This window comes from Tachysurus fulvidraco, chromosome 6 (genome assembly GCF_022655615.1).
Source record: "Tachysurus fulvidraco isolate hzauxx_2018 chromosome 6, HZAU_PFXX_2.0, whole genome shotgun sequence".
In the NCBI taxonomy this organism is placed as follows: domain Eukaryota; kingdom Metazoa; phylum Chordata; class Actinopteri; order Siluriformes; family Bagridae; genus Tachysurus; species Tachysurus fulvidraco.
Window position 1 is genome coordinate 21,143,168 of NC_062523.1, and position 17,536 is coordinate 21,160,703.

Genomic DNA, 17,536 nt, shown 5'->3' on the forward strand with positions numbered 1-17,536 from the left:
TCGAAAGCCCTAGGACGCATTTTTTAACTAAATTTTTGTCTAATAATAATAATAATAATAATAATAATAATAATAATAATAATAATATAAAAAGTTTATAACGGAAATCAGAATGTTGGATTCTACAAAGCCAACATAATTAGCTAGACTTCTTTCATTGTGGTTGTAATTAGCTGCCTACAGGTGGAGATGAATCTTTGAACAGTTATTAAGGAAATACAACCAGCTACAGTATCTGGCAGCTACAACAAATCCCATTGGATACAAAATCGTGTGAAACAACGTTTATGCTAATAGATTTGTCAATATCACCATCTAGTGGTTCTTCACAGTGTGATAACAATGCAGCAGGTCAGTGAGAACACTGGGATTAGGATCTGGAAACATAATTCACCACAAAGATCTCAGTCAGTTCAGATACAAGGCGTCTGCACGTCTGCAACTATTTAATCTAAGCAACAGGATCTCTTTTGGTAAAATAACACTGCCTAAAGCTGCACTACACAGCTAAAAATACAGACGAATGTATTTTTACTCCACTGAATGCAAAGAACAGTATCTGCTTTTTTTAAAACCATGCTAAAATTAGCTAAAATACATCTTGAGCATTCTCATAACTTTGCCAGTGCACAGAGAAGGATGATAGAGACATTAATATAAAATGTATTGAAGTGAGCATTCTCATAAACACCGTGATTCGTGTGGTCTTTTTAAATTCAGGGACTATACATGCGTTAGGGGTCTAACGCACGTATACGGAGTGGTGTTACTTTTTCCCCAGGGCTGGTTGCGTATAATGACCTCTATGGCTTAATATTAGCGTATACTCACTTGTTTTGCTGCTTAAAACGTCCATAATTTACCCTCGTTTTTTCTTCCCCTTTAAATGCAAAACGTCGTTGTAATTGGTTCATTTTTATTTGTACCAACTTCACCGAGCGTTTACAGGGAGGAGTTTACTTCATCAACAGAAGCTGGTGTCATGCTGAAGCAGTCAGGAAATATACGTGATTTACAATGTAATGGCTTCGGCTCAACTCAAGTGTGTTTTGAGGTTGTGTTTAAACCTATTAAAATAAGAATATGCATTTCTTCAAAATAAACTTTAGTCCTTTGGTTGGGCAGTATGCCGAATTGCCGATATATACTGTATGTCATGATTTGCTATATCTCAGTATTAAAATGAGAAAATCGCTACATGCTTTAGTTTAAAGGGAATTATTATACTGTATGCAGTAAGTTACTGCTGTCTATGTCAGGAATTGAGTTCTCTTTCGAAGTTTATTGCAGTAAAATGGTCAAATACACACAATATATTAAAGTTGTGATACAATTGATGCGTGTGTAATCCGTGCATTTGATCTTAAAGTGACAGCAATCATTAATGTTAATGTTAATCTAACAACAAAAGAGTTAGAAAAAAAAATCACAGAAGTTATTCAGACTTACGTACCAGATTATTCATGTTCACAAACGTCTGTCTTTTCCTAAATGTAAATACATTTCATTGAAAGAAGTAGCTAACATTAGTCATGTCAAGCTAACATGTCATGTGTTGTTTTAGCTTTAAGATGCCTAGTCAAATAAATTAGTTAGCTAACTAGATTATGTTGTTGACCATGTTAGTTTAACTAAGCACAGTTTAGGTGTAATTCTGACCATTTCTCATCTAGAAATGGTAGGAAGAGGAAGAAGGGAAAAGAGGAAGGTCAGTCTAACTGACTATTTTGGAAGGTAACTAAATGAACTAAACTAAAGGAAATTTTATAGCACATAGTGTCTTATATGTTGGGTGTTGATCTGTCAGCCATCAGAAAACTGTTTATTTTCATAATCTGTGTGTCTTCAATTATTGTTTTAAGACGATTTGAATTCTGATTTCTAATCATTACATGTTGTGATATAGTGTCCAGAGTAAGAGAAGCAGTGTAAGCCAGTTCTTCTCCAATTTATTAGAAAAGTCAGAAGCAGAGTCCAGCACAGGCCAAAGTCAGAGCAGCACAGCCCAGACCTCCAGCACAGGCCAAAGTCAGAGCAGCACAGCCCAGACCTCCAGCACAGGCCAAAGTCAGAGCAGCACAGCCCAGACCTCCAGCACAGGCCAAAGTCAGAGCAGCACAGTCCAGACCTCCAGCACAGGCTAAAGTCAGAGCAGCATAGCCCAGAACTCCAGCACAGGCCAAAGTCAGAGCAGCACAGCCCAGACCTCCAGCACAGGCCAAAGTCAGAGCAGCACAGCCCAGAACTCCAGCACAGGCCAAAGTCAGAGCAGCACAGCCCAGACCTCCAGCACAGGCCAAAGTCAGAGCAGCACAGTCCAGACCTCCAGCACAGGCTAAAGTCAGAGCAGCATAGCCCAGAACTCCAGCACAGGCCAAAGTCAGAGCAGCACAGCCTAGAACTCCAGCACAGGTCTCCCCAAAGAAAAAAAACTAAATTCAGTTCATGACTTCATGAGTAGAAAAGTATTATATAGTTTATTAATAATAATACTAATAATAATAAATAACCTAATAATACTTCTCTCAGCATCACAAAGGTTGTGGGTTCGATTCCCAGGGAACACAGATACTGATAAAATGTATGTAACTCAAATTCACTGTAAGTTTCTTTGGATAAAAGTGTCTGCTAAAGGCATAAATGTTAATGTCATGTAAATGCAAACATTGACTTCTGTGTGTTGTTTTTGCTTTTCTTGTTTTGGCAGCGTGGCAGGGAACAGGGGGTTACCAGGGGCAGAGGTGGTCGGGGGTAGTAGTATACCACTTTTTTTTCGAGTACTACACCACTCCTTTGCACAGCAGATTTATAATAGGCATGTCAAAAACAAAATTGTCCTTCTTGGAAAATCCTTAATGGAGATTTAAATAAAATTGTGTCACACTTAAAGAATAGAAATTTCCAATTAGGACTTATTTCATAAGCACTGAAATTTCAACCTCTATGAGTGTACATGATGTTTTCCATTAAAAGGTGTAGGGTGAATTACTGACATGTGTAATAATGCCTTTAACCACCAGAGGAGGCTGTCTAACTGCTATTTGCTTTTTAAAAGGTGTATCTTTATTTCAAAGTATCATGTTTTTATTTTTTTTAAAGCATGCCAAAATATCCCCTGATGCAACATACTACAAAGAATAAATGACAACATACAAAGAAAGAGGAATTTTTAAATGTATTGCAACATTTAACACTTTCACCAGGGAACTTACAAGGCCATGAAATGATGTAAGATTAAAAGGACGGACAGAGACACAGACAGACAGACAGGTGCCAGACACTGGGTTGTGGTGTTATATGTAAATCATTGTCTCTGACACTCTGTAGTTGACATGATAAAGAATATCTATTCATGGTTCTCCTAATGCATTTTGACATATTTGGTGTTTCCTGTTTCTTAACTAAACATCTTACCACAGAGGCAGTTAGTTGTACAAAAGTTGTTTGTTGTTTTACTTTCTAGATGTTTTAATTCTAATACAATTTACAAGAGCTATTATTATCAAAAATACCTTTAAAAAAGTCAGATAATAAACTACTATAATGTTTAAATAAACTATATTTAAATAAAGCATTAAAAGGTCACATCTTTGTTACACAAACTGACATTAAAACATACAAAGAGAAACAGGTACATACAGGTTTGCCAGCTATCAACTTAATGCATCAACTTCATTTATCCAAAGCAGATACTCATTCTATTCAAGAAAGTTTTTACCCACTATATGTTTAATCTACTGCTTACACTGCAACAAAAACTACAAGTCCTGTGTCAAGTCTTTACTCTGCACATCTTACCACAAAATCTAACTTCCTCTTTTTATACTGATGTTTTATGTTTGCACAGATGTAAGGTTTAAAAAAAGCAGAATCTTAGCAATTAACAGACCATGTTTAAGTAAGAATGTACTGTAATTCAATAAAACTATGAAAGTTAAAAACATGTCTATGGTCATCATACTGATATTCTATAAGGCAGATGTTTCAGGATCTTAATTCTCATACTGCATAACATAGTATGGACACATTAAAGTCTTAAAAGTCAGTAAAAATGTGATTTTCAGCTTTAGTCACCGTCCATTTTACCTGCTGCTGTTTCTGTAACAGCACTAAGTGGCATATTTTCAGCCCACAGAGATTTCTCCTGTTTTTTTGAAGCAGATTTGATCTTTTTAAGTTTAATCCACAGAAATACAACAATCGCAAGCAGGAAGAAAATCAGAACAATGAGGATGTACAGTGGTACTCCAGAAGACCATCCTGGTTCATATATAGGTGCTAGAAAACATTAAAGATATATGAGCATATTCAGTATATAAAAACAGACTATAAAAGATAGAATGTTTAAAGTTTTCAAATTACCTTTAACAGGGACATTGACAGAAATTTCTCCTGATTTGTCTTCAGCCACCTTCCTCCAGGTGTTAGCAGCTGTCTGTAGCCATTCTATAACCTGACACTGGTACTGGCCATTATCAGAAGCATCAACATTGGGTACAGTGAGTGTGTAGCAAGTGGTACTGGGCCGGTCATACACCAGAGTTCTATCAAGGATCGTGCTGTGTAGAGTTCCATCTCGACTCGCAGTGAAAATATTTTGAGGCTGGTTGTCTCTCTGCCTCCTGGACCAGATTACTTCAAGCACAGACTTCTCGCTAGAACGTGAGCTGATCTCACACTCCACCATGAAGCCGGTCTGAATGTCAGTAACGTTGAGAAAGCGACTAGATTTGTGTACATGCAGCTTGCTCTCTGATGAATGAAAGTCAAAAATTGTCCCTTATTTACTATATTTCCACTCACTTTCTACATATATTATAACATATAGAAGCAGAAGGAAAGAACTTACCTATAGAATGTACAGTGACATTGGAAAACCCGGATTTGTCGCTCGCTTTCCTTTCCCATTTGCTTTTGCAATCATACTGATACTGATCTACTTCACAATAATAACTTCCACTGTCAGATGGGATGGAATTCAAGATGGACAGATGAAAGACACTAAAAGTGGGTCTGGAGAAATAAAGTCTATGTTGAAGATCTGGATCAGATACTTGGAACATAAGACGCCCATCATGGCTGTAGGTAAGTAGCTTAATTATGGAGGAACTCTGATCTTGTTGGAAGAACCAGCTCAGAGAGTAACGAAATGTATGGTCAAGTACACCAGGCCCCAGGGAGCAGCTGAGTTTCACCTGTTCGCCTTCTGTGGCCTTCAGCTGAACATTAGATTTATCCATGCTAAAATCACTTTCTGAAAAAAAAAAAAAATAATAGATTAAACAGATGTCAATACAAAAAAAATTACAAAAAAGTCTACACAAATAATAAATCATTAAGCAACTCTGAGCCTAACCAGAGTGGGTATTAGAGGTCAATTTAACAAGCAATCTGTCATCAATTTCTATTATTAATGCTAGGCAGTCCAGGACACCACAGGTACAATACACTTCACATACATACACACAGGAACTTTTATTGTTTTTCCTTTAGAACCCTTCCATCAAATGTCATTTAACATTGCTAAAAAATGTGTCAGCTTGAAAAGATGCAGGTTTTGGCAACATATTTAACAGCAGAAGCCTATGCTGGCAATCACAAACTTGGCATAGCAAGTGGAAAATGACTATGAAAAAAAGGAAGGAAAACTAGGCAAATTAAAAAAAAGAAACAGAAACGATAATGATAAGCACTGAAACATGTAATGTGTCAGGTGCCTTCAGAGGCAAATCTGTGGGGACATATCCTATAGATATAATCAGCACTGACACGTGTCACCTGTGCATGCCGCTATTTAAACCCCAGGGTTTTTTCGGTTGGTGTGAAAAATGTTGGACCTAATCTGTGACAGGTAATTTCTCTGAGAGGTAATTTGCCTTTAAATGTAATATTCCTGATCCATGTTATTTTTTCCCTAGTATAGGGTTAGAGAAGTTTTATTGTGATTCAGGCCAAGAGTTTTGTCTCCTCCCCTCTTTCCTTTAAAATCTTTTGTGTCTGGTTAAGCGGCAACTCCCCTTGCATGGAGATTGTTCTCCATTTCCCCACCAAGAGTGTGGGACAGAATGCTCTGTTGAGCCACTTCTGTTCACCCATCATCTTGTTGCCTCTGTAAAAGTCTCAAGCAAATAGGGCAGGTTGCAGCTGGTCAAGCCACAGCTTTCGGTAAACATGAGCAGGCCTTGGCAACCTTGTTCACTGAAGTCCAAGATATCTCAGTATGACTGGGGAAGATCCTGTCTCTACTGCAGCCCCAGGGGGACTGTCTCGGGGCAAAGCCCCAAATCCAGTCACCAGAGCCAGTGAACCCCTCAGTTGTTGGGACATGTTTGCCACCCCACCGCCCCACCCCCACAGCCCTTTGCTGGGCAACCAGGAGGTTCAACCCATTCATTCTACAATGCTTCCTTGTATTTGATATGCAGCCCTCCCAGTTCCCTTTAGAGAGGTCTAAGATAGCATATATGATTGCCTTACTAACAGGTAATGCTTTGGCATGGGCTACGGCAGTGTGGCAGCATCCCCTGCAATCCCACTGTTGATTCATTCATTGTTGCACTATGAAGCACTTTTGGGTGATCTGGTGGGAGGGGTCTGATTTCATTCCTCCTCCGGAGGCACCAGGGTGCCCGCTTGGTAGCTATTTACACTATTAACTTTTGACTGTGGCAGATAGCTCTGGCTGGAACAACCCAGGTTCAATCTCTGTGTGGGGGTCCCAATGCCACCCAAGCCGCCTCAGAGGTGCTCACACCCTCTCAACAACTATAAAGGAACATTTGTAGCTGTCAGGTGTTTCATAGAATTACTGCTACCTCCAAGATGTCTTTTCCAAGCACAAGGCCCTTTGACTGTGCTATTAACCTGCTTCCAGGTGCAAAGGTCTATTTTCCTATTAATACAACCCACAGGCTTTATTTCACGGACATATTCATGCATCCACGTCAACAGCTAACACAGGCATGTTATTTTAAAGAAGAAGAATGTGTAATAAATTACAGATAAATGCACCCAGATTCCACTCCAAGATACACACTGAAAAGAGCTCATTCCTAAAAAGGTTTAAGTATCGTAAGGTAATATGTTTAGAACTCTAAATGAATAAAACTTGATTAAATCATTAGTATGGGAGCGGCAGCAGGACATCAAGGATCGCCACTTCACCCGCATTGTCTTATTTTCTTACATTTTTTATTTCTTACAGATGGAAGCCTTAAATCACCCCTGTCCCTGATGAACTCTGCCTTTGCCCATCTGCAGTGGGCCAATGTCTTCTCTGAACTATACCTGCTTTGAGGTGAACCAACTTGGGTCACCTCAAAGCAGGGGCTGAATGAAAGACCACATTCATCACACCCTCAAGGTATTATGAGAATCTTCTGATGCCTTTTGGTATAATGAACATCCCTGCAGTCTTCCAGCATTTTATTACTGAGGCCCTCTGCAACTGAACCATTATGCATTGGTCTACCTTGATGGCATTTGTATCTTCAGCAGCTCTCTAAAAGAATTCTTCTTCTTCAGAATGGCATATACGTCAAGCTAGAGAAGTCATGTCAGCACTATCTCCTTCTTGGGTGTTGTTGTATCACATGAAGGACTGAGTATGAACCCTGTTAAGACTAGGGTGTTCAGGGAATGACCTCAGCCCAACTCGGTTCGAGGTGGTCCAAAGGTTCTTAGCTTGACAAATTTTTCTGATACTTTGTGAAGAATTTTTCTACCCTGGCCAGCCCACTTTGTACTGTGACCTAGAAAACCCAGGGCAAGTTTAAGCACAGGAAGCATTTGAGGCCCTAAAGGGTAGGCTTGTGCCCCAGTACTTCGGATACCTGAACCCGAAGTCCAGTCCATAGTGGAGGTTGATGCTTCAAACATAGGGGTGGGGTGTCCAGTACTTGGTGGACTGGGAGGGTTATGGAACATTCGAGGGTCCCAGCACAACAAGATCCTCCATTCTGGACCGATAGCTTATCAAGGACAACCAGAGGAAGTCTTAAGGGCTTAGGAACTTCAGGAGCTGTCCATACAGTAGATGTGGGGGTACTCTAACCTCATGAGGGCTTTATCAGGGAAATCATTGGCCACCTATTTATGTACTCCTCTTGCTCTATATCAATGTGCCGGTAGCGTAGTGGGTAGTGCATTGGGTCTTAGATTGTGGTTCATGACTGCTGTGGTTTGAGTACCACTCTTGCCACCATTCTAATATCCATTATTATTGACATTATTGCTTGGCTAGTGGCATTCTCTCTCGTCTGCTCCAGACTATTGATCTGGCTTCAGTCCACCATTTCCCACCTCCTATCCAGTCGGATAACGGGCCCTGCTTGGTACTCACTTCCACTCTGGAAGGTTTAAATAAAAAAGCATACTTAAGCAGTAAATGTATCTCTTCTCCTAATTACATAATCATTACCATGATCAATAATGTAAATATGCATAATTTTAATACAATTTTAATATTAATAAGTGAATTAACTTTATACCTTTGATTAAAAATAGCACCAGGACATATTCTTTCTATCAACTGAATGAGCCATATGTATTTTATGACAGTTTATGAAAAACAAACCAACAATTGAACAAAACAAGCCACGCTTAATGGATGAATGCAATCATGCAATAAATGATAGTTTAGTTAGCATTAGTTAAATATTGGTTAAATATTTAAAACACACTGATATAATGTTTATTTTTCTTAAAAATTCCGCTACATTTATAGGGAAATTTGCCCATTGTGGGACAAATAAAGGTATATCATATGTTCTTGAAGGCATCTTTCTAACAGATATTTTTGAACTTGTATGCCAGTCTAAGATTTACACACATAAGTGGCTATTATATGCCTTTACATTACAGGATTTGCAATTAAATAATGCTCTAATGTAACAGTAAAAAATGCACTTCTAGAAAATGAATACAATTAATTATAGAGCCGAATAGGTTCTACAGATTTACCATTACCATTGGTGAGATTTGCCAACTGAAGAGTATATAAATGTATATGGCTGACTTTTCTATTGTATTGATCTGTGGTAGCATACTGCATTGTAGTCTGTAGTGTAATCAAGTAAAAGTCCAGTTTGCAACATACCTTTTTCAACTACAACTAGTTCCCTGGTGACAGACTTTGTGTCAAGACCATACCAGATGCCATCGGGATCTTGAATCCATTCCTGTACAGAACAGCGGTAGTGTCCGCTGTCTGTTGCCTTCACCTGTTGTATCCTCAATTGGAAGGTCTTTCTATCAGTCCTTATTATGCTGATCCTTTCATCTGTTTCCAGAGTGACCACTCCTTCTGGTTCCATTTTCAGCAATGTCTGGGTGCCACGTGTCCATGTTACCTCAAAACGAGAAGAATCAGAAGTTGCTGTGGACACCAAGCAATTAATCACTCCATCACTATTGGCTTGGATTTTCAGAGGAGACCTAAGGCTGGTGGAGACAGACAGCTTGCTATCTAAAATGCAAACAAAAGTAAGCAAAACAAAAATAGTTTATGCTGTAAATCTTCAATGTTCTTTACAAACTAAACATTACAACATGACTATATGCAAGTTGGATTTCCTAAAGTACAGGTTCAAAACCCTGGTCCTTGAGTTCCCCATGCTCTGCATATGTAAGTGCTTTTTCAATGCTATGACAACTTTAATTCAGGAAGAGCTTTTAGCTGATTAAACAAATCGAGTGTTAGAAAAAGAAAAGCACTAAAATTTGCAAAACAGGGGTCTCCAGGACTAGGGTTTGGAACCTGTGCTTTAGGACCCACTAGTGTCCTGAGTTGTGTGTACTCTTACCAGGTCTGTGTACAGTGACGGCCAGTAAATTAGACAGTTTCTTGGTCTTCTGAATATTTTTGTCATATGCATCAATCTGGCACCTGTACCGTCCCTCTTGTCGCTTACTTGCTCTCAACACCTTGAGAATAAAATCTGTGCTCGATTCTCGCACTTGCGTTTCTACCTGATAGTCCTGCTGCTGTCCTCCACAGGATATGCTTCCAGTATGATCCATACATATAATGTTTTTTTGAGCTGTTGAATTCTGTAGTTCAAACATCCAACTCACAGCTAAGGAAATTTTAGGTGCTTTTACCGAGCAAATCATTTTTATTGTAGAGTTCTCAGTTACAGATGTGTCACGACTTTTCAATCCCACTTTTACAAGTGATTCTGTAAAAGGAAAGAAAAAGAAGTGACATTTTCTAATTTTATTTTGTTTAAAAAACATTGTTAAGGTCATCAAATGGGAATCAGAAATGTGAATAATATTGGCAGTGAACTTGCTCCAACAGGAAAACTTTCAACCTGCTAAACCATTTTCTCCCTCCTATGCAAAACTAATGCATTAACAAGAATTTGACTTACCAATAGAATTAACTGAAATCTGGCCTTGCTGTGACTGGCTGTTCACTTTCTTCAGGTTGCCATTGCTCTCTATACTCCACTCAGACACAGTGCACATATATTCACCACTGTCAGAAAGAAGAGCTCCACTTAACTGCAAAATGAAATCTGCAACATTAGACCGAAATGTACGTACACCCCTGTGCTGATACTGAGCCCCTACATCTCCCATCACCCCCTCACGACTCAGGGTTATAACATCGCTGAAAGAGCTGCCTGAGGATTTTTTGTGCTGCCATGACACAGACAGCAGGCCTTTGGTTCCAGAGACACTGCAGATGATTTGTAGTGTTTCCCCTTCAGTCACAGAAACCAGCTGCTTTGTCATGACCACAGCCAAACTACTCTCTAGAATCAAAGTACAGCAGATTTACAGATTATTAGATGTACAATATTTTTGCATAGGAACATATAAATTATGTTATATAGTTGTAAGAGAAAAATGTGAGCCCTTTTGTGTTTTTGCATTGGTTCTTCATAAAAAGTCATCTGTCACAATTATAGACTTGCATAGAGTGACTAAATTAGTTACATAGTAGTTTGTACTTCAAATAGATTTCATGTCTTTATTGGGCACACTCAGTAATCCTTCACAGCGCAGGTTTATCTTTCAAAGGCTTATCCAGAGCAACTTACATTTTTATATCATTTTATACAACTAGAATTAAGGGCCATTCTCAGGGGGCCAGCAGTGCCACCTTAGGATAATATATCCCCCAAAATGAGTCTTCTTGAATTTGCTAACTTGTATATCATCCATACAAAACTGTTTCAGTTCATTAATACTTTGGGGCTGTCTTGATTGAACAGCCCTCTTTATGTTAAGCCACAGCATTTCAAGTAGGAAAAGGTCATTAATGTTCTTCTTTTAAGCCATCCTATATTTGATTTCCTTATGTCCTATGGGTCACTGTTTTGAGATTATAGATTGATGCCCTGACATGCTCCCATAAAATGTCTTGATAGAGTTTTATTGTTCTCTCAATGATTGCAATACATTGAGGCCCTGTGGCAACTTTTCTCTAAACTTTGAGCAGAGAATTTTCTTTTGCAGAGGTATGTTGGAACATCCTGGTGTTTTATTTTCCCCAACTTGCACACAAAATGTTTTGTTGTAGAACACCGATTTCTGTTTTTTTTCTCCTTTCATTAAGACAATTTTTTTTATAGTGCCCACACTATCAAATATGTTATATGTAGGTTCTTTTCACCTCTTTAATGATTGCCTGTTGCCTAAGAGACAGTTTGTCATATTGAGAAGTGATGAACACCTAGGTATTTAGAAAAGCTATTGCAGCCATTTCTAGCTACACACATCTCTATAATTTGTCATCTAAGGCACTGTGAAAGTTTTTGTGTCTTGTGCATATCATCTGTACAATCATCACTTCACATAACAATTTCTTACTTTTTCCAGAAAGTGGGAGTGAATGATTACTCAATATGTTCAAGAAAGACATGAAAACTACTACAGTATTACATATTTGTTTGAAATATTTCATATTTCTTGACATATTTCAAAAATCAGTACATCCAGTTTTATGTTAGAATAATAATAAACAGTGTCTGACCTTTGGTTCTGATGTGCACAGTTTCTTCGTGTGATAGCTGGCTTTTTCTTTCGAACGGCCCAGTCCCTAGCTTCTCTACTTGTTCAGCTTTACACTGATAGATGCCTTGATCTTCTACCCTGACTGGATGGATAGTTAGAATGAAGATTGTATTTTTCTTCTTCACAGTTCTCAGTTCACCATCTTTCTCTCTTTTCATGTAGGCATCATCTACAGTCTGCACACCATTGTGATCAATTTGAGCTACAATCATGTTGTTTCTCAGCCAAGTCATGGAGAACAAATATCCAGGTAGATTCTGAGCCTCTAATCTGCAGTGGATCTCCATCATGTCTCCTTCCTCAAGGGCCCCATTCAGAACCTGAATTTGAGTAACAAATGATCCCTCTTCATGAGCTGGAAAATATAGAAAGAATAGCCATATAAAATCCCAATTTCTGATTTGCCATTTTACAGGATCATAGTTAGCATAATACAAGCACAGTAAAAGTACCACACAGTGTCAAGTTCACCCACACAGTGAAAATATCCAGTTCATATATTTTACCTAGAGTTTTGACCTCTATGTTTGAGCCTGTAGAATTTCTGTAGCAAATCCTCATCCAAGAGCGATCTAGGTCCTGGATCCACTCGTCAGCCTGGCAGTAGATCTCACCACTGTCAGACTGCTGTACCTGAGTTATCTTGAGTCTGTAAGTGGTGTCTTCTATCTTCTCCATAGTTATGAACCCAGAATTATATCTGTGCTCATACTCTGCTCCAGGCCTTACAGTTAAATCTCGATCCAAACTGATGATAGGTCGAGTGTCAGTGCTACCACGCAGATACCAGGTAACAGACAGATGAGTGTGTTGAAAGGTCTGACTGGAGACATGGCATTCAAGCTGAATGGATTCACCTACAAAGACGCTAAGAGATGCAGGTCCAGAGTATGATGCCAACAAAGTATCCTCAATCACTGTGGGACGTTAGAATTAATCACACTTGGTTATACATATTATCTGAAGTGTCGCACTAGGACAGAACAAATGAGCCTTAACATTTTGTTTACACATAGAAAAAATATAAGACCATGAAACAATATCAGACATATGAGACATATCTCTCATAACATTTACCCAAAAATGATCAAATTACAAATCACATGGAATATTGAAAAGAGAACAATAAAGCTAGTTACCATTCACTGTTGTTTTTGCATTGTAGGTTCCGAAATACACCCCATCTCTATTTGGAGTGTAACATTCATATTCTCCAGAATCGTCTGCTTCCAGAGACTTAATGTGGAAAATAACTGAAGTCTCTGACTGCCTTTCAATCACAATATTTTTCTCCCGCACTCTTTTAGAGTACATTGCATAAGCATAAGATTGGTCAAAAGTGCTAATAATTTGGATTTGAACCTCTGGCTTCTTTGACTGAAAGATTGAAAAAGCAAAATCTTGAGTTCTTGAATGTTTAAGGCCACTAACATGACAGGAGATAGACATTGGAAATCCTTTCACACGGTATAATGGACCCTCCTGCATCTCTACCAAATGCTGGCCGGCACAAACATCTGTATGAGAAAAACAAGCATTGTCTTATAAATTGTTCTGACTAAAACTATATTTAATTGGTTGAAATGAGTTATGTTTTTTTAGGAATTTTTAATATCCATTAAGTATCCTGTGTAAGCTACAGTTTTGTGATTCAGGTTCACTATCCAAAGTAAAATAATGTGAAGCCCAAACACATAGTTTTGTGAAACGGTTAACTAGTGTAGCCTGATTTCAAGAGGAATCTGTTTCCTCTTACTATTCATAAGTGCTTTTCTTCTGATGACAAGCTTCTCCTCTTTCTCTAGCCTATTTCACCGTACAGTGATTAGAAGCATCATGGCCTCTTTTTCATATGTGTTCAGCTTTGGCCAGTTTGTATGCTCACCATCTGAAACTTGACTGGAATTTGGAATTATTTCATACAGAAATAATCTTTTATGCAAAATTATGTGGCTTTCTGAGAGCATGACTGTTCATGTCACCTGACCAGTTAATACATATTATGTTCTTTCACACTCGCTTACAGTGTTTTCAGAAATCACAGCTCAATCTTTTTAATTTAGTAACTAACGGAATACTAACAATACCAACATATTGCTACAATTAACACTCATTAACTTAATTTTCTTTATGCAAAGAGATGCAAAGATTTACACCCAAGTGTCTAGGGAGATGTAAAACCTTTACATAAAATATACAATTTATTTTCTTTTTTAATCACATACATTATTATAAGTATAGGTTATTATTTTTTATATAGAGACTCTCTCTAATAACTGAATGTATAAAATTGCAATTCCTGTGATTGAGTGAGCTTGCATATGAGCTTTCATTTTGTATACACGTATAAAATCAGTCATGAAACTTAATAACTGTTGTGTAAAGGTTAACAATATAGACAAAAACAGAGAAGCAGAAGAACTTTTTATATACTGAGTAAGAGGTAGTGGTAGGAAGAGTTGACTAATTCTTATAGTGACAAACAAATATAAATTCAATGCACTAGGTAACCTTTCCATGCATATAATGTTTAACTACATGTTTATATATTTATTCTTTTTAAAATTTTTTGGACAAATATAAATGAAAGATAGGATCCTGAGTTTTTTTTTGTTCATATACCTACTACAACCTTGTCCATTTTTTATTTTCATTTATTTTTAATTATAGTTATTCATTCATTTATAATTGTTCATTGTACTGCAACTAGCCATTCGGTTTCCTCTCATTATTCATGTTGAGAAATATATCTGTACAGCGTAAGAAAGCAGAGAAAAGTAGATCACATGTCGAACCTGAGTACAAACCTGTTATGTCAACAATTTAAGGTAAATATTTGTGTTATATAAAACATGTATGTATTAAATTTAAACTGAACTTTTTTTTTTGCATGTTTTCCCAGTTTCTCAAATTTATTTTACATATTTCTTGTTCTCTTTTTACATAAATGTTGGTAACATTAGTTTGTTAAAGATATGATCTCACCGGTCTGAAAGAGTCCTCCGAGACTCATCATCAGGAGGAGACGCCACAGCTGAGGTTGAAGAAAACACATCTTAAACTGCACAAATTACGTTTTTCACCATAAGACTATTAACACATCTGTGTAGAATGTGCTCATAGTTTAGCTAAATGAGTCAGACTGAAATCGTGATGTAGGCCAACAGGAAATGAGACAAGACGTGGGTTTCCTGTCGTCTTTTGAAACAATTCTTAAAAATAAAAATTCAGATCCTGTGTGTAGAATCAAAACTGTTTTGTCCTGCACTGTTTGCACCAGGTTGCACAGTTGCACTTTATGTGGCTAAGACTACTTACATGTCCTTAGCTCTGTCTTTGTTTTTATGTAGCACCCTGATCCTGGAAAAACGTTGTCTCATTTCACTGTCTACTGAAACAGCTATATATGGTTGAAATGACAATAAAAGCTTCTTGACTTGACTTGACTCTTGACATTGAATAATAAGCTAGACTTCTTTCATTGTGGTTGTAATTAGCTGCCTACAGGTGGAGATGAATCTTTGAACAGTTATTAAGGAAATACAACCAGCTACAGTATCTGGCAGCTACAACAAATCCCATTGGATACTGAATAGTGTGAAACAACTTTTATGCTAATTGATTTGTCAATATCACCATCTAGTGGTTCTTCACAGTGTGATAACAATGCATCAGGTCAGTGAGAACACTGGGATTAGGATCTGGAAACATAATTCACCACAAAGATCTCAATCAGTTCAGATACGAGGCGTCTGCACGTCTGCAACTATTTAATCTAAGCAACAGGATCTCTTTTGGAAAAATATCACTGCCTGAGGCTGCACTACACAGCTAAAAATACAGACGAATGTATTTTTACTCCACTGAATGCAAAGAACAGTATCTGCTTTTTTAAAACCATGCTAAAATTAGCTAAAATACATCTTGAGCATTCTCATTACTTTGTCAGCGGACAAAGAAGGACGATAGAGACATTAATATAAAATGTATTGAAGCTCATTAGTGAGCATTCTCATAAACAGAGTATGATTCGTGTGGTCTTTGTAAATGAATTAATTTTACATACGTTAGGGGTCTAACAAAATGCTTGGAGGATATTGTATTCACAGTCAAGCTCAAGTTGGGTAAATTCTAAACCAAAGATATGCTGTATTACTACTGTATATACAGAGGTAAACAAATACAGGGTGAAGAAGAAACAAGTCAAATCGAGTCAAGAAGCTTTTATTGTCATTTCAATCATATATAGTTGATGCAGTACGCAGTGAAATTTCTCCAGAACCATGGTCCTACATAAAATGACATAAAATGTACAAAACAACACAGAGCTTAGGACTTAAGTCCTAGCCATATAAACAGTGGGAGACAAATACAGTGCAAACTGACAATACAAACCAATACAAGACAAATACAAAAATAGCGCTAACCAGTGTGCATAATGTATATTATAAAGTACATTATGACCCTAAAGAAATTGCAAACATATGCAAACTTAAGTAGTAGTAGCAGTTTGATGAGAGATTGAAAATGTGGTATGTAAAACAGCAATGTGGTGTGCAAAAACAGAAACTGGGTGAGTGATAAGTGTAGTTCACACAGTTGGGTGTGGGATTGTGTGTGTGTGTTTGGTATAGTTCAGTTCCTGATGGCTTGAGGGAAGAAACTATTGCACAGCCTGGTTGTGAAAGCCCAAATGCTACGGTACATTTTTCCAGATGGCACAAGACTGAGGAGTGCGTGTGAGGGGTGTGAGATCATCCATAATGCTTTGAATTTGGTACTCTTGATCATCTCCATGGAAGATATGTTGATGTTCAGTGGATAGTGGTAGCTCTGTGCTCTGCTGAAGTCAACAACCATCTCTTTAGTTTTGTCAACATTTATATACAGGTTGTTGGCTCTTCACTAGGCTGTTAGCTGTTTCATCTCCTCTCTGTATGCTGACTCGTCATTCTTACTGATGAGAACCACTACGGTCATGTTATCAGCCAACTTAATGATGTGGTCAGAGCTGTGCATTGCTACACAGTTGTGAGTCAGCAGAGTGAACAGCAGTGGATTAAGAACACAGCCCTGAGAGGCCCCAGTGCTCAGTGTGATGGTGCTGGAGATGCTGTTCCCAATCCTGGTCTGACTGAGGTCTCCCAGTCATGAAATCCAGGATCCATTTGCAGAGGAAGCTCAGAGAAAAGGAGTTCAGGCCTAGAGGCTGAACTTCTCAGTCAGGTGATGAGGGATAAAAAGTGCTGAAGTGAAAATTAAGAACAGCATTTGCACGTATGTATTTTTATTGTCCAGGTGGGTAAGGGCCAGATGGAGGGTCAAGGCAATAGAATCATCCATGTAGTGGTTTGGATCATACGCTAACTGCAGGGGGTCCAGTGAAGAAAAAGAGGACATAAACAGTATCCTGCAGAACCCTGATTTATAAGACAGCTAGTTATGAGCAATTTGAGAACATTTTAAAAACTCTAAGAGTGAAACAGTTAAATTAAATGAGAAGTGAGACACC

General features: G+C 38.0%; 1 protein-coding gene and 1 long non-coding RNA gene across 3 annotated transcripts; one reads left to right on the plus strand and one right to left on the minus strand.

The window, feature by feature from the left end:
* Window positions 1-3,150: 3,150 nt before the first annotated feature.
* LOC113648026 (immunoglobulin superfamily member 3-like) lies at window positions 3,151-15,245 on the minus strand. Its single transcript, XM_047814719.1, has 10 exons — window positions 15,010-15,245; window positions 13,164-13,541; window positions 12,531-12,941; window positions 11,984-12,379; window positions 10,374-10,760; window positions 9,804-10,178; window positions 9,098-9,466; window positions 4,850-5,254; window positions 4,363-4,752; window positions 3,151-4,278 (listed from the first exon to the last, which is right to left on the minus strand). The coding sequence occupies exons 1-10, from the start codon at window positions 15,077-15,079 to the stop codon at window positions 4,067-4,069; spliced, it is 3,393 nt and encodes a 1,130-aa protein (XP_047670675.1). The 5' UTR covers window positions 15,080-15,245; the 3' UTR covers window positions 3,151-4,066.
* Window positions 7,057-12,325, plus strand: LOC125141399. Of its 2 annotated transcripts, none has more exons than XR_007140762.1 (3): window positions 7,057-7,363; window positions 9,291-9,483; window positions 12,187-12,325. It is a non-coding gene; the product is annotated as an uncharacterized LOC125141399 (long non-coding RNA). The 2 variants fall into 2 exon arrangements; XR_007140763.1 differs by having other exon boundaries at window positions 9,321-9,483.
* Window positions 15,246-17,536: the final 2,291 nt, after the last annotated feature.

Coding starts and splice junctions, on each gene's coding strand:
- LOC113648026 (XM_047814719.1), bottom strand. CDS start 15,079: ATGTGTTTTCTTCAACCTCAGCTGTGGCGTCTCCTCCTGATGATGAGT. Junction 12,380..12,530: donor CATAGAGGTCAAAACTCTAG/GTAAAATATATG, acceptor TATATTTTCCAG/CTCATGAAGAGGGATCATTT. Junction 5,255..9,097: donor ACTAGTTGTAGTTGAAAAAG/GTATGTTGCAAA, acceptor TTTTTTTTTCAG/AAAGTGATTTTAGCATGGAT.